The 20,822-nt window shown below is 36.5% G+C and overlaps 2 protein-coding genes across 14 annotated transcripts in view; one reads left to right on the top strand and one right to left on the bottom strand.

Moving 5' to 3' along the window:
• PFKP (phosphofructokinase, platelet) overlaps positions 1-11,785 on the top strand; it is a 45,856-nt gene extending 34,071 nt beyond the window's left edge. For 6 of the 8 annotated variants that reach the window (XM_075144102.1, XM_075144098.1, XM_075144100.1 and 3 more), the window contains 7 exons: positions 2,012-2,164; positions 5,947-6,111; positions 7,209-7,270; positions 8,276-8,387; positions 9,807-9,906; positions 10,558-10,663; positions 11,243-11,785. In XM_075144102.1, coding sequence (XP_075000203.1) covers positions 2,012-2,164; positions 5,947-6,111; positions 7,209-7,270; positions 8,276-8,387; positions 9,807-9,906; positions 10,558-10,663; positions 11,243-11,396 — 852 coding nt within the window. In that variant the 3' untranslated portion in view covers positions 11,397-11,785. The remainder of the gene's footprint in view (positions 1-2,011; positions 2,165-5,946; positions 6,112-7,208; positions 7,271-8,275; positions 8,388-9,806; positions 9,907-10,557; positions 10,664-11,242) is intronic. The other 2 variants (XM_075144103.1, XM_075144101.1) reach the window with 1 other exon arrangement.
• The window catches only part of PITRM1 (pitrilysin metallopeptidase 1), a 29,007-nt gene continuing 19,586 nt past the window's right edge, over positions 11,402-20,822 (bottom strand). Inside the window, exons 20-27 of one of the 6 annotated variants that reach the window (XM_075144091.1) lie at positions 20,617-20,717; positions 19,543-19,663; positions 18,667-18,738; positions 17,258-17,370; positions 16,590-16,715; positions 15,190-15,335; positions 13,370-13,472; positions 11,402-12,760 (exon numbers count right to left, since the gene is read on the bottom strand). In XM_075144091.1, the coding sequence (XP_075000192.1) occupies positions 12,667-12,760; positions 13,370-13,472; positions 15,190-15,335; positions 16,590-16,715; positions 17,258-17,370; positions 18,667-18,738; positions 19,543-19,663; positions 20,617-20,717 (876 nt within the window). In that variant the 3' untranslated portion in view covers positions 11,402-12,666. Of the gene's footprint in view, positions 12,761-13,369; positions 13,473-15,189; positions 15,336-16,589; positions 16,716-17,257; positions 17,371-18,437; positions 18,598-18,666; positions 18,739-19,542; positions 19,664-20,616; positions 20,718-20,822 lie in introns of those variants that run through there. The other 5 variants (XM_075144092.1, XR_012672728.1, XM_075144093.1 and 2 more) reach the window with 5 other exon arrangements.

Raw genomic sequence — 20,822 nt, 5'->3', positions numbered from 1 at the left:
TGCATGTATTTTTATACAGCATCCTTGGTTATGGCAATACCCTTTTTAATAATACAAATATAATAAAAGGGTGTGAAATGATTAAACGGTTTTATTGACATAGTACAGTATCCCTATATCTTACTATAGTACTTATTTTAAAAAAAATTGTAAAGCAATTATTAAAACCACCAATCACTTGTTTACCCTTTATAATTATTAAGTGACCCTTTATTGAAAGTATTTTCGTATTTTGCTGCAGTGATGCGAAGATGTTGCATATAGTCATCTAATGCTCATGCTTGGTGAAGGTACAGTCTTTGGATATGTTTGCTGAAATCACTTGCATCAAATAAAATGGCAATATTTAATGCAAGTAAAACATATCTTAACTGCATCTTAACATATCATAAATGCAGACTAACCAGTTGTGTTAGTTATTGTTCTAAATCTCTCTCCAACTTGGTTTCCCAAAAGTCTCAGTATAAAACTTTTTAGAGAAACTCAGGTTTTCTCTAAAAAGGAAGCCATGTGGTTTTTCCAAACCACTGCGACTCAGTGTACGTCTTTATTTTTCAGCAGAAATAAAAATTCATAGCAGCCTGACTGAGCTGAGTTGGGCTAGGCAATTACTGAAATTTTCTCAGTGAAGTCTCATCCACTCGAAGAAAAAAAAAAAAATCCATTTGTTGCTCTTCTGCATATACTGCTTCTCAGAGCTACAGGTCTGAAAGTGCAGTCTTTTAGACTGTATTTCAGATTTAAACTAGAAATGCATCCTAGCACTGAGCTTCACTGAAAGTTGCGCTTACAAAATACATGAGTAGGGATAGACTTTAGAAAGTCAGTTTGCACTTCATGCATCTACTGCCATATGTCCTGTCCTCTCACTGAACAGGATCTGCTTTATCTAGAAAAAAAATCTAGAGCAGAACTCTCACAGGTGAATTTTTTTCCCAGCACTTTCTCCTAAGTTATTACTTAAATCAGTCACTGTATAGATATTTGTGGAGATAGCTTGAAGCTATGTAATAATTTGATCTGCAATAGTTTGCTTCTCTGAACTGATTTGAGAAATTGAAAAGGTGAGACTTCTGTGAACATCAGTCCTTTCTGGGAGAAAAAGATTAAGAAAAATGTAGCATGCTATGTAATCAGGCTTTCTTGTGGAGAGTCATTACATAGGCAGTTCGAAAAATTGCCACACATCATGAGAGATGCTGATTAGTTTAGATTAGGAAGAATTGGAATAATGTAACTAAAAAAATATGTTTACTGACTTAAGATAGCTGCACAATCTTAACCTTTAAGTATTATTTTGACATCTATTAGGAACACCTAATCCTTTTCACATAATGATTTATTTTGTAGTGTTTGGAATCTTCCCAAGGACCTACAGCTGCTTTTCAAAGAATCTTTGAACTGTACTTGCAAACTTTATTAACTCATCCATATGCACATATTCCTGGATTTTTCTGGGCTCATATCCAGTCTATCTGCATAGAGGCAGATGTGTGATGTTGATAGAATCTTGGAAGGCATAGGCAAAACTTTTTTATTTTTTCTTGGTGGAAATAGATGTGTGTCTTGACTTTATAGGATAACATAGTTTCTAAAAAAAGCAGCTTTCTTTAAGCATTTCCTTCAAGTTGTAGGTGTTTTACTAGTTAACTTTCTAAATCCTTAACATGTATCAAACTTTGTTCTTTAAGTGGTTTCTTGTGGAATGATTTCCGGTCTGCCTTTATGCTGTCTTTTTCTGCCCAACTGCTTCAGACCTCTATGCTGTGCAGACTTCACATTCACTCTATATTAACTCGCACTAATCTTCTGCACTTTTCAAAGAGCATTGTGCCAATGCAACCCCAGTGCACTGTTGTGGTATGTACAGGATATCCCCTCCCAAATAATCTCACCAATTGTATTTACTTGGGCCAATGGACAGCCAAATTTACCATCACATGCAAGGAGTCATTAGCTGAGCAATCCAAAGACAAGGAATGTATCACTCATACTTGTACCACTGCTTCAGGCCTATGAAAGTTGTCTGCAGCTACACGAGGCACGTTCCCGCTTTGAGGAGTTTTGCGTACCTATCTGTGTGTTGCCTGCTACTATTAGCAACAATGTGCCAGGCACAGACTTTAGCATTGGTGCTGACACTGCCTTGAATGCTATTGTGGAGGTAAGACTGCATATCCTTTAAAAGTTAAGATGATAAAATGTGTAAGATGAGGATATCTAAAGACCTTGAAATGTCTAGTTCTCTAAAATAATTAATTTATTGTGGGTTTTTTTTATGTTTTATAGTTAAGAAGTTTTCCAAGACTGATTAAAGATTAACCTAATAAGAATTAATTATGTTGGATGTTTAACTCTTGGGGACTCTGTTTTGTTATCCAAGACTGCTGCATTAGTGCTTAGGACATTTGCTTTTACTGAGAATAAAATATTTTGCTTGCTTTGATTTTGTTTTTTATCTTGCGCAGCTCCCCGGCGTTACTGAGGTGAAAGAAGAAAGCATGTGTTTTATAAATAAATGCCACATTTATTGCATAGGCTAATAACTGAGCTCAGTGCAGTAGAGCCTGTTAAATACATGGTTAACACTAAACACATAAATAATCCCATAGACTGCATTAGGCTTAACATACGTTAAGTGCATATAAATGCATGCATAGCATAGGCAGTTAAGTCTGTCACTGATGCTAACTAAACAGTGTGAGGCCAAAACTTGCTATGAATGAGTTTTCCATTTCAGTCAGAACAATCAGTTTTCTAGTTTTAGTCTGCCATAGCTTTTTCCCTTGGGTACAACTGCTATATGAACTCTTTAAGTTCTTTACTATCCTATTGAGTCTGCTGTAGCCACAGCAAAGGGAACTGAGTTGAGGTCTAATGCAAACAAATGAGTAAACCTCTGAACAGCTCTGGGTTTTATCAAACCCCTCATTATCAATCCATATAACTAATTATGAAATAATTGGCCAAGAAAGTCAGAATAGAGATCCAGGGGTTTGAGAAATGCAGGTTTGTTTTCCTGCTGTGATACAGTGTTATTCATTTACGTAGAGTAAAAGATCCAGTAGATAATTGAAAGAGCTGTGTCAGAATATATTATGGCTTGGTCTTTGGGAGATGCAATACAGCATCCCTGAGGTGAAGATGACCTAAGATGTAGTGTGGGTAAATTGTAGCAGTATGTTCATAGGTAGGACACAGGTACTTTTACCGCTCCCTTAGCTGCTTCCTCCTTACCTACTTCTATAAATGTCAGGCTAAGTCTGCTAATTATGGCTGATACCACTTCTAACAGTGATGCACCTGTAAAAGTGAAAACATGAAAACACAATGGGAAAAAAACGATCGTATATATTGCTGCTTCCTCTTATTTCACTGCTTTTATTATTTTAATTGCAATTTGTACAGCTTTCAGTAATGCTCTCAGTAAAAAATAAAAATCATTGTATATCTATTGAATTTCATTATGGTTATAATGTTTATGCTAAAAATAGAACACTGTTGATTTGGTGAAGTTTTGAATATCGGATTTTTCACGAAGCTGGCTCAGTTCATATGAAAGCTCAATTAGCAATGGAATTCCAAAGAGTACTCCAAAAAGAGTCACCATGCCTCCATGTTTAAAACTTCTGAAACCTGCATCAGGCATTTGAACTTTGGCCTTTCTAGTCTATGAAGTAGTATATGAATTAATGATTCTTTAAAATCCATCTGTGCCATTTTTGTATTTGGGTATTTCTGCTACAGTCATTCTGAGAGAGCAAGAATAGTAGAAAGTTTCTACTATGTCTCTTGTATAGTCAAGAATAGAAATCCTTCTAAATAATTCTGAAGTGAGTAATCCCAAAAGCAACTAATGATTTACCTTGCTTAGAACTTAGAGCTTCTCAAAAGGCAGAAAATGTCATTCTACTGCCAGCAGCTGGAAAACTTTTTTAGAAAGCTTGGCATTTACAAATCTTTTAAGTCTCTCAAAATGAAGGAAATCTTCGCATGTATATTTATTTCTTCAGTGTCTAAAGCCAAGATTTGTTATATCATAAGCTAAACACATAGTATCCATCCAGTTCCGGGCAGCTTTTTTAAAATGAGTTAAAATTGGTTCAGTGCTGCATCTGCCACTATTAAAAGTGATGGGGATTTTTATAAATTTGTTACTGTTTACCATATGCCAGTATTGTGCAAAAATTCTTATGAAACCACATCTGGAAGCGGAAAGTAAAGTGATTGAGGACATTGTAAAATCCAAGACAGGTAACAGAAAGTGTTATTTTGAAAAACTGATGAAGTTCAATGTAGGTTTTTGATGTAGTTTGTTACAGGGATACTTCCTGTTTAGGATAACAGAATGTCAATCCATATTCTGAATAAATTCATGTGAATTCTGTGCTTGTGTGTGTATACATGTGTGCGTGTGTGTATGTATACATATAACATGCACATATGCAAATATGTAAATAAAATATGTATAAATTAAATTACATGTATCTTTTGGTAGCTGGACCTAAATAAATGCATACACTGTTTTTAGTCCTTCAGTGCATTAAACCTTATGATGTTAGAAGTTCTAGTCTTTTATTATTTTAAGTTTTCTCACGTATCAATTCATTATTTGTTCTGTGGTCTGTTAGGTAGATTTTTAAAGACCATATTGCTCACAATCTTAATTTCAGCTTGAAGTATTATTTTCAGTTAGCTGAATGAAGGTTCTGGTTGTACATATCTGTGGAACAGAAATACCTCAAATATTACAGCATCTGCAGTTACTCATTCAGAAAATCAGTAAGGCATAGGGATTTTTTAACATTCTCATAATTCAGGTTTCAAGATTACAAACTTTCCAAGTACTTTTATTTCTCACTTTTACTAAACAGAACTGGTGTAGGGACAGTACATCAGTTTTGCAAAATTCCTCTTGTCACCAAGTCTGGTATTAACCTATTTATTTATTTTTAAGACAAAGAAGGAAATGGTATCTCTTTCTTTCTATTATTTGCTTTCTGAAAGGAAGATACATTAACTGATGACTTTAAAATAACTTTGAAGGGTAGAAAAACTCATTCTGGGAAGTGAGAGTTTGTCAAACAAATTTTTGAGTATTATTAAAACCTGGGGATGCATAGTAACCTAGGTCCTAGATTTCTACGTTTTCCTGAGTTCCTAGGTCCTACCACACTGGAGACTTTCTCTGTTATTTTCTAAGTCTCTTAGGCAGCTCTAATAAATATTGGTGCTAATCGGTGGCATGTAAGCAATAGATGTCTTTGTAGAGAATATTTCTTATGCTGGTCAGAGCAAGATGCAAGTGGAGATTGCAGTCTTTTTATAGTAAGTATGTACCTATTAATAAAAAACCAAAAGCATTTAAAAAAAAAAGCTCCAGTAGTGCTTGAAAGAATTATATTTATGTGGATATCGTTATTGGAAAGTAAACAATAGGGTGATACGTGCTCAGGACTTAAGTTTAAAAAAACTGTATCTGTTAAGTATGGCTGGGAATGCAGTGAATTTTAAAATCTAAGAAGAAGTAAACTCTTCAGTAATGAGAATTAAAGCAAAGAAGAGAAACTTACTCATACCAGAGCTGATTAAAAAGCTCCTTTATATCTATTTGTATCTCTGTTAGAAAACTATTGCAACTTTTAATTCCATGCACAAACCAAAACTAATTCTTGTTTTAGTATTTGCAGGAAGCAAATAAATAAGAGTTGATAGTAGCAAAACATTTTATTCTGACTATGGTGTCCAGTGTATGGTTTATTAGCATTGCTTTATTTGGTAGTTATTATAGTTAAATGGGTTATGCTATGTTGGAATTTTTAAGGATGTATTTTTTATAAATTCTTTAAACTCTGTAACCAATAAGTGACATAAAATTGCATGACATATAAACACAGAAAATCAGACTTTTTTTATTTAAACTTACAATATCTTGTCTTTGATTAGACATGTGATCGCATCAAACAGTCGGCCAGTGGTACCAAGCGTCGTGTATTCATCATTGAGACCATGGGTGGTTATTGTGGTTATCTGGCTAATATGGGGGCCCTTGCGGCAGGAGCTGATGCTGCTTATATCTTTGAAGAACAGTTTGATATTCGAGAGCTCCAGGTATACAGCATTAGAAATGGTTTCCTCATTTTTAAGTAGATCCTAGAATTGTTGTACGTATATAGCATAATGTGTATATTTGAAGTAGATGGCTCACGTTACAAAAAAACCCAAATCTTTAGGTTGTATGTAAAAGCTACGTTTGTCAGAGCACTTTCATATAACGCTGGTTCTTATGCCATATTATATAAAGGAACATATACCAGTTATTCTTGGCATCAGATTCAGTTAACTGACAAAATTATTGTAGTAGTCATTGAACACTACTAGGTGAATTGTTTCATTTTTATTCTTCTGATTGAAATTCAAATTACATGTAAATGAACAGACCTGGGCAGTTTTAAAAGAAAAACAAAAATAGGGAAAAAAAAGAAATACCTTTTCCATTGTGTTAGATGGCTGTTTATGTCAGGAGTTGAACAGTATGTAAGGTGTATTAGATACTGACTTTGGTAGCACAGCTATTCAGAGCATGTTTGGAGGTGTTACTGAAATAAAGATCTTGGGCTTTAAGATTACAGATTAGGGTGTAAGCTGATATGGAACTTGTCTACTATGAGGCTTTTAAACTTCTGAGGTAGTTGGCGCTAGCTGCGGCCATGGACAAATACAAAGCTAAACAGATAGAAATTTCCTGAAAGGAAAAGAGGTGTGAAATGAATTGTAATTCCTGCCCACTCATTTCTCAGTGGCGTGTACTCTTCATGTCATATATGGGAGTACCAGCACAGCAGTGCATCACTGTATCCATAAAAGGACTTTTGCAAGGACTGGGAGTAAGGGCAAGATACAATCTTTTGTGGCAATTTCTGTATTTTTATGTATATTGACGTTATCCAACGTGGTGCTATACCAGTATAGCATACAAAAAAACAACTTTGTGTTGCTATTAAAATCAGTTATTTGTGACGTGGAGGAAGAAGTCAGTTTTAACCCAAGATGAATATTATCCTGGATCTCCCAAAACTTGCTGATTATTTGAATTTGCACATAATATTTGATGTGGAATACTTTACAGAAGTTCTCGGGATATGTAGGCTTATTAAAGTTGTTTTACAGTTCTGTATGGCTTGTTAAAATACTTTTGTTGTTTCTAGGCTAATGTGGAACACTTGACTGAAAAAATGAAAACCAGTATCCAGCGTGGTCTAGTGCTGAGGTAAGCAAAAGTAGTTTTAATAGATGACATAAGCAATGCTGAGCACTTCCAGCCAAGCAGGCTGTTTGGCCACTTGCAAAGACACTCTAAGTCTATATTTCTTGATTATTCCTTTAGCATGAGATTTTTACTAAAGCTGTAGCTCCAGAAGGGAAGTCTGGATGCTCAAGTCCAAAACTTCCTTCTTTCTGTGTAACGTATTTGCTCTACAATCTAATATTTTATACTATTTTCAACCTATTTTCTCATTGGCTTTGTCTTTTATTGTAGATTCTTTCTTACTAAAGATAGTGTGAGAACTAGCATACATGTGTACACATATAGTATGGCCTTTACTGTAAAAATCCTACTTAGATTTTAGGAGATAACAGAGAATAAAATATCTTTAAAAAATCAAAACATTTAAAATATGTTGATTAGCATGTTTTAAAATTATACCTTCTTAGGCAGCATGAATTAGGCTGTAGCCTCTCTCTTTCTTGAGCATTTATTTTCTGTATGCCGAGTAGTGAAGGGCTGAAAAAGGAATACCACAATAAATTGTATGACGATACCATTATATTTGTTCAGGTTCTACTAGTTATATGACTAGGGTGAAAAAATATCCTACGTTTACAATATTGGTAAGGAACAGTCTAAGGTACTATTCATTATCCATGCTTTTTTAAAGGGCAAAATGATGACATTGGATGTCGATGACTTTTTATTTCAATGTAGTTTTTCCTCTGCATAATGAACTTGTCAGACCTGAAATGGTATTTTTCACCACCTTATTCAACAACGGATTCCAAGTGACCTGCCAGTGATGTCAGTGTAGTAAAAGTAATGCAGACTTCAAAATCATGAGCATGTCACGTGAAAGTGAACATATGTGATTAGATGAAAATATCCAAGCCTGATTACTGGTATCAAAAAAATGGGAGAACATTTGTCGTTCAATAGCTGTGAAGACATCCAGTACTTAATAGTAAATTTGCTAACTGTATCTGGCCTTACTTGTTACAGAAATGAGAACTGCAATGAGAACTATACAACTGACTTCATTTATCAGCTGTATTCTGAAGAAGGAAAAGGAGTGTTTGACTGTCGAAAAAATGTATTGGGCCACATGCAGCAGGTAAAAATGACCTTAAAATTACAGGCAAGCTTAACTTGTATGAACAAAGAGTATACACTATTCAAGCAAGTCTGACTTAGGATTAAAGAAAAAAAAAGTGTGTGGATTTTTGTTCATAGGTAACTCAGAAGTTTTTGTTAGGATTATATTTTATTGCAATTCCTTCTTAAAAATCTAGGAAAAAAATGGCATTAGAGTCTTAATGATTTTCATTTTTATTCCTCTCCTGTATATATTAATAAACAATTACACTTTTTTTGATAATACAGCTATGTTATTATTATTGTAAGACATCCTTAGAACACACTTATCTGCCCATCTGGCTTCTGAACCCTGGAAGAGATGAGATTTCATTAAGAAAAATGTGCAGATAGATTGTTCTTGTAGAAGAGACAGGAGTGAGCTACTCCTTGTGGTCTTTGTACTTGCATCTCTTTATCTCACTATACTGCTTGTTAATGGGCAAATAGTAAGTTTCTAATTTGGCTACGCTAACCACCAAGACTGAGATAGAGTAAAAAATACATACTGAGGTAGAGCCAAATTTCTCAAGTACTAGTAGTGAAACGAGTGTCTTTCCTTCTAAGTCATTTCAAGCTGTATGTATACGCCCCTTACTCATACATTTTTAGATTATTCAACACTGAGGTTGACACTTTCTGCATAAAATTTAGCAAAGTTTATTTTGAACGTCAAGACCAGCATTAGTCAAACAATCTGTTTGGAACTGTTTGGAACTACTTGGCATATGATTGCAGTCCCATCTGCTGCATTGAAAATGGACAGAAAAGTCAGACTTTATGTAATATAAACAAAGGGTTTAAAAAAACCCGAAACAACACTTTTGTTTCCAGAATTATGTAAAGGCTGCTGTAATACTTGGAATGAAAGCAGCCAAAAAAAAAAAAAAAGAAATAATGCGATTACTAGTCTAGGAAGTCCCAACGCAGTTGTTTCATCCTCGTATTACATTCACGGCATTATGTCCTTCCTCGTTCTAGCCACAATAGAGACCTATGCTTCCCAGACTTCCTAGATCACAGAGAGTCAGCACTTGCATTTCTTAGGCTCCCTCTGACACCTCTTCTTCAACAGTTTCCTAGTTTATATTATACTGAAACCAGGTTGCCCTGTGGCAGTGTGATAGCTGGGCAGTGCTTAATGATCAGTATTAAGGGGAAGAAGGGGAAAACAGTGCCCTCCATTTACCTAAGTGAAAAGTATTATTGATTCAATGAGAATTCTACAAGTTCTTAACACAAATTTTAAATGTTTTAGCTGGATTTGCATGGTGGAGTTTTTGGTTTGTTTGTTTTTCTAAGAGGTAGAGCAGGCCATTAACAGAGAGGACTGATAAAATAAAAAGACACAAATACTGGTTCAATAACTAAACTAACCCACCATTAAATTTTCACACAGGGTGGTGCACCTTCGCCATTTGATAGAAACTTCGGGACAAAAATTTCTGCAAAAGCTATGCAGTGGATCTCCAAAAAACTGAAAGAAACCTACCGAAAAGGTGCAGAAACATTTAGCGCTCTCTCTTGTTACTGTCTTTGGTTAGCTATCAGTAGATAAAACTACTCTACTACACAAACCTATGAACGTATATTAGTTTGTTAGTCAACATACTTCTTTCCCTCTTGATTATGTTTTTATTATTCAGTAGTGCCTTGCTGTGCTTCCTACTGTAAGAAGATTTCCCGAGTGAGGTCAATAATTCAGATGATAGCTGTTTTTCTTAACTGTCTTTAAAAAATGCTAGTGTGATTGCAGTTTTTCATGCAAATTGATGGTTATATAGTTACATCTGTTCTTCCTTTTTGTTTCATGGTGGCTACATGGGAGACAGAAGAAGGTAATATTTCTTCTTCGGGAATTTTTATAAAGCACTATTTACTAAAATCTAATTTAAAACTGGATGTTAAAATTCAGTCTTATTGTTGCTTAATTACACGGCATTTTCATTGCTAATCACCAAAGCTAAATTAAAAAAGTGAAAATCTCCTAACCCTATTAAAGTACTAATTGATGTTTTATCATTACATTAAATATTCAGTAACTGGAATTAAGCTACTCTAAGCTTCCTATTCAGTTTAATTACAGAGAAAGGGTATTTGCCCTTACAAGTGTGAATAAGAAAGATCCCAAATTATTTCATTCTTTTTAGGAAAAGTATTTGCCAATACTGATGACTCAGTCTGTTTGCTGGGAATGCGTAGACGGAACCTTGTTTTCCAACCCGTGGCTGAGCTTAAGAATGAAACAGACTTTGTGTACGTATATGCTGCTTACATTTTAAACATCTCAACACAGGCTTCTTTTCACCACATCAAAGGAACATCTTCTCCACAGCACTGACACACAGTGTTTGCTAACTGTTTTATTCCACTTTTGTTTTTGGCCTACATTCGGCCAGTGATTCACTTTGATTGTTCACTTGTCTTTTCTAACAACTCCCTGCTTTCTCTTCATCCTCCTTAATCTTGGAAGTCTCTTGTTATGAATTCTGGGACTCCAGTGTCCTTTTAAATAATGTTCTCCTAACTGTCTTTGCTCTAATGCCTAGAATTACTTTACTTCTGGTACAGTTCAGTGGGGTAGCATTTTTGCTCCCAATTTGGTATTAACCTATAAAGTATATCTTTATAGTAAAATCTATTCATTCCTTCAGTATTCTGTCCTTATTTCTCCCCATTTCGGGTCAGTGTCTACATCCCACCATAAATGTCAGTATCTGATCCTATTTATAAGGAAGACCATTATGGTTAGTGTTGTCAGATGACCTACAAAATGTGTTTGTCTTAGCTACCAAGTAAATATTTTTTTTTTTCCCCACGGCACCTCTTACACAGACACAGGATTCCCAAGGAGCAATGGTGGCTGAAGCTGCGACCACTGATGAAAATCCTGGCCAAGTACAAGACTAGTTACGATGTTTCAGATTCAGGCCAGCTGGAGCACGTTGCTATGCACAGCCCAAAGGAAGCAGAAACCGGAGCCATCTAAAGACATCACTTCTAGATTATTGTAATAGATGCACATTGTGAGTAACAATGCTTTAGAATCGTTACAGCTTTGTTTTGTAACATTTAAATTATTGTACCAGCACTTTATGTGAAACAAGACATTCAGATGTCACACAGATTTTGTCCTCTATTTGTGTTACGTTTGAAGCAAACCCTAGCATCTAATGGATAAGCACCATTTACTGATACTACCCTTTAACAGTAAGTAAGTGCAACACCACACTATGCACTCTGTAAGTTACTCATCTACTGCACTTTGTTTGAGTACTTACACCCAAAAAATAAGTGTAGATGGCTAGCTTTGTGTTGAGTTACAGGATGTGCTTAATGTATCTATCTGAAGCGAAATAAAGTACTGTTGCAAACATCGGGAGTGACTTGTCAGAAATTGTGTTCACGTGCTTTTAAACAATTGGGGGAGTAATGCTCTCTCTATACACTCTAGTGAAAGAAAAAAAACAACTGCCTTTTTCCTTCCCTAACTATGCAGGAAGTATTCATAGCAGGGCAAGCTGGTTTTTGTTGCTTCTTCAGGATTAGGCTCAAACTCTGCATTCCTTCTCCTTGTACAGGGAGGATAAAACTATTTTTTTTGGGGGGGGAGCTAAAAATGTTTCCTCATGGCAGCTTATCATGTCCAGACTGTGTCATATCAAAATATGACTGAATGTTGCCCAAATCGGCAAGATAAGCTGAAATTTAAAATACACTGTACACTAATTCATTAGCGATTTGCCCACTATGCTGCAATTCACTACAAACTTGGCTTGATGTGAGGTGGAATGTACTGTCACAAAGCTCTTCTACCTGTAGGTGGCTTATGCAAAGGAAACTGGAATTACCACACCAAAGAACGAATCTGTCAGTATGAGAGACATAGTTTTTATATATCCAACAGCAGACATGATTTCAAACAAACACCATTTAAAGCTCTAGAGTTTTACATATACAAAAATACTTAATTTATATAGTATTCGTATGCAAGTGGAGGAGTGAGTCTTCAGTAAAATATTAAGGTCTGTCTTTGCCATAACAGAGCAAATCATTCTTGCTCTCAAATACTGTATGGTTAGAAAATTTTCACATAGTTATTTCAAGAAGGACAGCTTTTAACTGGTTTGTTGGACACTTAAAAGCAGCAATGAACATTTAAGTTGGACCATAGCACAGTTAAAACTTACTACAAAAACCTAGTTATATAGTTACACAGACTGGCTTATTTTGTATTAGCTTGAATGTTCAGCAGCAATTCATCGTTTGACCCATGAGGGATCTTTGGTGATATCTGCATTTTCTGGGCCAAGTACAGCTTGACCACGAGTGCTCTTCCCAACTGCAAGATATCTGCAAGAAAAAAAAACAGAAATAAATGAGAAGCTGCTGCATTCAGTTATCCTTAACTCTCTATACAAGTTAAAAATATTCCCATCTCAGGAAAAAGTGATGTTTGATATGCAGCCACCATTTGCTTTTACAGCATCTTTCAGTTTTACAGTGTTTTCTCCCTAGTCATCACAACACAACAGTTTCCTAAGGCACAGCCCTAACTAGCCTCTCTCCTTAACCTTGTATTCTTCAGTAGTGGAATTCTTAAGTCTAAAGTAGAATTCAGAAGTCTAAAGAAGCACAACATGTTATGAGTCTAGAAGAACCAGCCCATATAGCCAGGAGCTGGATGTCTGAGTGTACTTTCTCCAGACAGTTTCTGGACTCTTCAAAAGTAAAACAGTATCTCAGAATGCAGGAGGAAGTTATCTGCTAAAATGCAGTAAGCAGTATATAATTAACATCTCTTTCTAGGTTACAAAAGCAAATAGTGAAAGTAGTGCAAAAGGCTAAGGGAAGAAATCCAAAAACTTTATTATGACAACTTCCACAAACTGTTTTCTTCTTCAAATTAGGTTTTTGTTTATTTTTCAAGTAAACATTTTCCTAAGTTGAGCACAGACTTACTTGTTTGAGACATCAACCAGGTTATCACTGTTGACAGCAAAAAGTTGTTCTCTGTGCGCCTGCTTCATTTCATCTGAAATCCCATATAAGAAATGATCCATTCCTAGGAAAAAAAGAAAAAAACACACACAGCATTGGTGTACTGGAATCTCAGTAACAGCTAAGCTCATGAGCGAGTGCAAACTAAGACAGGTACATGTGCTGGAAGGGAAGAATAGAGACCACCGTTAGGCCAATGGTGGTCTCTAAACCACCAGATATCTAACTAAATCAAATATCAAAGGTTAGAACTGGGTAAATTAGTTTTCTGAGGTAGTAAGAGTTTCCTGTTTAGGAAAAAGAAGATTCATGTTCTATTCTGGCAACTAATTGTCAAAAATCTAAATGTAATGGTGGTCCAGAAAATGTAAAACACCCTAACATAATTTACTCTAAAGAGTCTCAGCACTTTCTAACAACATTTTAGCCAAACTGCATTTCATGAAGCTTCTATTTTTATGGTGGTTTATAACAACAAACTCTTAAAATTTGCAATCAGTTGTAGTACATGTGCAAGACAAAGGTTTGGTCACCTTTTTGTACTCCACACAGAAATCTGCACAAAAATGCTTTAATGCTTTTGTTGGAATATTTGCCTACTGTATTTTGATGTAATATAAAATTAGTATTATAGGTCCATGAACAACCAAAGAACTCCAAAATTTTTGTCATGCAAATAATCTTAGGGGGAAAAAAAGCGGCTTGGGAGGACATCTGTCAACTAGTCCAACCTCCTGCCCAAAGCAGGGCTGACTTCGAAGTTAGATAAGGTAGCTCAAGTCCTTATGCAGGGCCCAGCAATCAATACAACAGTAGTATGAAGGGATAGGCATTTCTCTCTGCAACAGCTTCCAGGCCTGTTGAACAATGTTCTTCTATTCAGTGTTTCACTAAATTTGCCATAGCTCCGTTAAGATGTGTGTTCAAATATCAATGAATGTAAATCATTACTCTCACAAACACCAATGTTCACTATGCATGCATTTCACTCATATGCACCTGAAATTGATTACTTTTTTTTTTAATTGCCCAGACCAAAACCAAGTTCCATCAGCTGAAAGTCAGCTTCATTTTAAGTTTTCTTGTTTAATAAGTTAGTGCTAATACAAGTACATATTAAAATAACACTAATTCTAACCTTGTAATTCCTTTATATATAGGAAAGAAATGTATTCTAGCTTAGCAAGTTTTGGATTGAAATTAAGCTGAGAATGGGGGAGGGAGGGAAAAGTGAGGAAAGCAAAGCAATGTGTGAGCAAACTGAAAAGATGTGAAGATACTACCAAGCCATCATAAGTATGCAGATATGTAAAGAAGATAACACCCTCCACCGTAGCAGACAGCCTTTTATGCTTTCAATTCTTCAAAAAAAATATGCACAAAAGGTTAGTGACATTCATAGTCAATATGCATACTTGTGTCAGGAAAATAATCCTTCAACCTTTTTGGAATCAGAAGACCAATATTTCTTTTTATTTGCTTGCAATTAATGCCCTTTCCAAGCCTAAAATCGTTTCTTTAATCTACCTCCATCTCCTAGCTGTATTCACCTGACATCAAGGAGCAGTACGAATACAAAAACTTCAGTAGAGAGACTGAATGCATGTGGTATTTCCAAAAGGGAGCAACAGGAATTGACTGCTTCATTGAAACTGCCATTGTCTTACATCTGCCAAGTACAAATTTTATCGTATGATACAGTTTAGCAAACTATTTTCTTTCCTTTAAACTTAAATTAAAAAAAAAATACTGGCAGCGCTGGGAGGCTGGTGAGAATATACCTTTATCTGAAGGAGCTATCGGTGCATCTACAGCAGCAAATACTGCTAGCTTAGCTTCATCGATATCTTGTTGTGTGAATTCTCCCGATTTAGCCCATTCGACTGCTTTTTCAAATGTTTTCAAGGTGGCTAATGAGTTTGGGTCTCTTAGAAGAAAAAAAAAGTAAAATTAATTACTTTAGTCTTACAAAATGAAATACTGTAATTGCTTTGTTCTCTTTTCATTCATAGTTTACTATGCATCACACAAATGTACACACACGAGGATTAAACAAAATGATAAACTTCCTTTCTCTTTACAGAAAGAGGTTTTGGGTTTTGGTTTTTTTTCAGAAGAAAAAAGTGTTAAAAACCAGGAATATTTTGAATTTTAGATACACAAATGCAGCAAGTTCAGTTGCCTAAAAGTAGTTCCGAGGCAGTATGTAGAGAACTGGTATTTAAAAAGATGGTAAACCAACACTGTTTACAATGCACTATCAATTTGCTACAACAGCTTAGTAAGCATAACTGCCATTAATATCAACAACAGTAATATTTATGATATACCATATCTTCTCTAAGTTGTGTTTCCTGCTACACCTGTTCTTGCTCTCTGTAAAACAGGTGCAACAGGTTAACAACTACTGAAATACTAACCAGGACAAGTCCTACCACGTTGAAGCTTCACAGAGAGGCAAGGCTGCTCGAACTTTAGCTAGGAATCCCGACCAAGTACTGTGCTAGGCTGCCTTTGGCCTAGGGAAACAATTTAAGCCAGGACTCTAGCCTCATGACATTTTTAGTGGGAATTATAATTATTCGTTAATACCTCCAGTTCAAATTTCATCCCAAAGTGCTTTAGTAAGACCAATGCAAGGTAACTGTTCTGGACTGGTAAAGAAAGAGGAGAAGAAAAGAAAAAAAAGGCAATTTAGCTTCTGCTGAATCTCTGATGACTCCAGCCAGTCACCAAAGGAAGCTGCGTATTTTCAAATCCGGGACCTTAGGGAACAACATCATTCTACTTCCTGGTCTCAAATTTAGAATAGTCTTGAATTCCCTTTTTTAGGGCCTCCTCAACTCAGGAAGAAACAAGTGAAAGCCAGTTTTACATAAATCTGTAAGACAGTAAGTATCTAAGTACAGAGACACAACAGTGGTTGCTACCAGCAGAGATAAGTTCAGCTTTCCCAAGGACAGAAACCAGAGAAAGCAAGGAGGCGTTTATCAGCAAAACTGATATACCTTAAGCAACCAATCTGAACATCACCAGCACTGAATCACTTTCTTGTGATTCAACATTCTTTTTATTTCACTTGATCGTGAAAGACAGCTACAACTAAGTCAAAAAAAGATACATGTAAGTGCAGTCAGTGGTCCCCTCAGACATGAACAGGGAAGAATGAACCTACTGTTACCTGTAGGAGTAGAAAGTGAATATGCCATTGTGACTAAGTTTAGCACCTCCACCATAAGCTCCTCCTTTCTCCCTGATTTCTCTATGTAGGAATTTAGCTGTCATCAACCGTGCAAGAATTCGAAGGCTGTAATGAGAAAAATAACAACAGCAAAGCTGTTAAATGAATTGAACAGTAATATTCGCAACTTCCTCTAAAGTCCACAAAGATCCCCATTTGCAATGCACTGCTGCTTGTAAGCTACAACAGTAACGATAACAATACTCAGTATTTAATAACAATGATGTCACATTATTCAGCTGTAAGAGTGGCACTGCTTCGGAACATTCTGTGATTATTTCCATTTATTTCACTCTCATGAAATACGAGAGCAGCCTCCTAAACTTTGTTACATGCAATAGGATTGTCAACCCACACATCCGAGTCGGCAGGGCTGTTTATTCAGAAGTTAGGGGATAGCAGCCCCTTGTTACTTAATCTCAGCATTTACTAAAACAGGGCATTTCTGGACCTAGCCATGCAAAGGTTGCTCCATAAAGAATTCGTGACGAATGCACTGCAAAGCATTTTCTATCAACACTCCATTTTCTGTGGTCAGCCTAACACTTTTCATTTTGTTTTGTGCTATGCAACATATATAGAAGCTCTCTGCTGATTCTGTTTCCCACCTTGCATAGTCTGCAGCTGTGTAGGGAACTGTTCGAATGCATTCCCCAATATAGTTTACTGGGAAGGGAAGTACAAAATGGGTCTTCATCTGGCACGGTTTGAAAGTAGGATCCTAAGAAAAAAAATGCATTATTGTCACCATAGATGAGACACTTTATCCATTTGAGAACTCTGGCTTTTTTGAGAACTATGAAATTCTGCCAAACATACAGGCACACAAACGCTAAAGCTGCCACTTGACCTATGCTGCAATCACTGACATTTCGCTTGTGTCCATACTAGCAATCCAGTACACAGAATTGCCTTGGGAAACTAAGTACACGGACACTGTACATCAGCTACCCATCTTGCACACCGGCTTCTCAATTGTGCAGGCCTTGTATTATTACCAAAGAGTTTTGATTGGCATGCTTCCCCTGCCATGTCCTTACTTTGATTGAACCAAATGTTCATAACTCTCCACTTCTACGTCCACTTCCACGTGCCTGGTCACCACACCGTATTTCATTCCATCTACGCAATTTTAGATACTGAAACCAGATTCAGAAACTGAAACCCACAAAAAAATGCGAACTATTTATGAACAGCAGCTACAGGAATTTCTGCTCAAACATCCCCTGCAATAAACTCGATTCTTCCTTACTTCTAAATATACTGTGGAAGGACACTTCCTTCCACTTCAAAACTTCCAGTCCTCTTCGTGTCTCCAGGCCTCTGCAGCACTGGCTTCTTTGCGTCTTTCCCACATACACCAGCTTGTGTGCTGACTTAAGCATGAGCAGAGCCTTACACACCTCCAGTAGCTTTTATGACCCATTGCAACACTCCCAAACCTTTCTTAACTTCAGAGTCTTGCTTCCCAGCCCCTCGCACATCTCTGGCTGGCTGGGCCAAGCACAGCAGCTACACATGACTGGTCAGCAAGCAAAACCGCGCGCTGAGCTCTCCCTGCCTAAGGGTACGCTAAGCTATTTTTGTCTCCTGTAGCCAAATACAGATTTTCATTTTTACTTAATTATCACTGATGCTCTTCTGTCAGGTGTCATTCACATTCAGAATCATTTAGGGAGGAGAGGAAGGAAAGGAAGGGGCTAACCACACAAGTCTGGTTCTGAAACCAGGTTAAAAATAAAATCAGCATCACTTACAAGACACAGGACAAGCAGGCATTAAGTGTGAAGTCAGCTAAATGACCTTCTCCCCAGAACAAAAAGGATTACATAGAAGGATGAAGAAGTTTGATGACTAGTTTAAAGAAACAATCCAGTCAGAGGGTGGAACTGAAGGGCACATTATGTTTCCATGGTGTGCTTCTAAATAGTAAGAGCATCTGTAACAGCTTAACATGGACCATCAGTATCAGTAACAGCCCTCTAATGCCAATATCCCCAACCAATGAGGTACTTACATTAACTAGTTTCCTTGTGATCTGCAAACCAGTAAGCATTTCGCTTCCCACAGGTTTGACTTCTGAAGATTTCTACAAGAGACCCAGCCCTCATATTAAAAGATGATTCAACCGTTTAGACCAATAATACCACAAATGCAACCCCTACCCTTCAAACCTCTTTCTAACCACCATCAGACCATGGCTTCATAAACATAAGCAAGCTACTCGATTACTTCTTTATATTTGAACTTCTAAGCAAATGCCAAATAAATTTTCTTTCAAGAGTAATTTGGCACTGAAAGACATCGAGACAGGTATTAAATGAGGCCCAGAAAGTTTCAGACTATCATTTCCCTCATGGGTAGGGAACTGGGAGCTTATTCCAGTCTCGTCAGAAATTAAGACGGATCTGCATATTGACAGAGCAGATCCTTTGTCAACTCTATTGTGCCAAGCACATTTTGTGCCAAATGTCCTGAACATCCAGATAACGAAACAAATTCCTACACAACTGAGGAACTGCACGTCATGCCCTACTTCCTTTGGGCCAACATTTCAAGTAAAGCTCAGCTAAAAAAGAAATTACAGTTTTATGTGACAGAGAAAGGGAGAATTTCTCTTTCCACATCCAACGCAAAAGCAGTAACCTCAGGGTAAGGCTTGACAGCTGATCTACCAGATTACTATTGTCTATTCTATTAAGGTGAAGACAGTCTCTGTGGCAAAACACATAGCAGCTTACCACAGAGCTGACTCTTGCAAATTTCTTCAGACACCTTTGTATGGACATGGTATCCGAGTTCAAACCATCTTCTCCTGATTGCACAGTGGTCTTTATACAAGATCAGATCAACTGTGTTGGATGCCCTAGTCACAAATGAAGTAATTTCTTACCTCAATCACATGGGGACGAACAGGTTTTCTCTCTTTTTTACTTCTAGCTATGCCCTTTATAAATTTCTCTACTTCTTTAGATGCTTCTGATATCTGTTGAGGTGCCGCATTCACTGAACATCTGTTAAAAACAGGTATCAAGCTTTTAAATATGTTTTTGTGTTTTCAGACAGTCCTTTATAATTTGCACCACTTTGCCTTCCTAAACATTTTCTATTAAATCATCAGAATGTTAGATCTGAGGTCACTGATAATCACTATCACAGAAGAAAGCAAAATATTCATAATCCAGCATTCGATATGCCAAAAAGTCACAGTCCAATTGCTTTTCTTTCACTCGCCCAAGAACACCTTCAGACCTAACTTTAGCAGTAGCTGTCAAACCACTTCTGCACAGGACAGGATTACATCAGTTTTGCAAAATGTAAATGTCTCACAATGAAACTAAAGTCCTCTATATTCTCTCTTTACAGGCAGACCTACCATGGTTTTGAACAGTACAGGTATTCCCATAATTTTATTCATCATTTCATGCATTGCAAAACAAAACTTTGCAACTTATGTCACTTCAAATGGACTTATTTTTGGAACTAATGTGTCTGACACTAAACACCTTTAAAGTGCCCTCTTACTTTTTCCAAAATATGTGTAAAGCAGATTTCAGAATGCTGCTATTTTCCTTTTAGGAGAAAAAAAATCCAAAACAAACTGCATTCTACTGTTACAAGACAACGTAACAGTATTTGTCTCCTGGGCACCTTTAAGGGGAAAAAAAAAAAAATGCAAAATTTTCAGTATTTCTGTAAAATCCATTTACACACAGGCCATTTACACACTTTTGGTACAACAGTTAAGTATGAAATTTGCCGTAAGTTTCTCATATCTGTTAAAAAAATGAACAAAATAAGCCATAGCTACCACTTTGTAAGCAAGGAGAATTTAAACTAACTAATTTTTGTAGTTTTTCCACAGACCTCCCATTTCACAAAACCCCAGTACTCCACGAAGCACACAGAAATGCCCATTCACAGGCCACGTGACCAAATGCCCCTTTTCTTTTTGGCTGGAACTCACCTGATGTTGTCACTATTTAATAAATACTTCTTAATGCGTGGTAGTTTGCGTAGTATTGGTTTAATATCAGACATTTCTGCTATTCTCTTCATCAACTTCACCTGTGTGGGAAGGGAAGGCAGAAAGACTACAGATTAAGCCAATAGCAAGAATTAGCAAAAACGAGCACTGTAATTCCAAAGCTGAGGATTTGGGCCTCGCTGAAG

Source organism: Calonectris borealis, chromosome 2 (genome assembly GCF_964195595.1).
Source record: "Calonectris borealis chromosome 2, bCalBor7.hap1.2, whole genome shotgun sequence".
Taxonomy (NCBI): Eukaryota; Metazoa; Chordata; class Aves; order Procellariiformes; family Procellariidae; genus Calonectris; species Calonectris borealis.
Note: the sequence above shows the minus strand (reverse complement) of the source record. Positions and strands in the feature narration are given on the sequence as shown.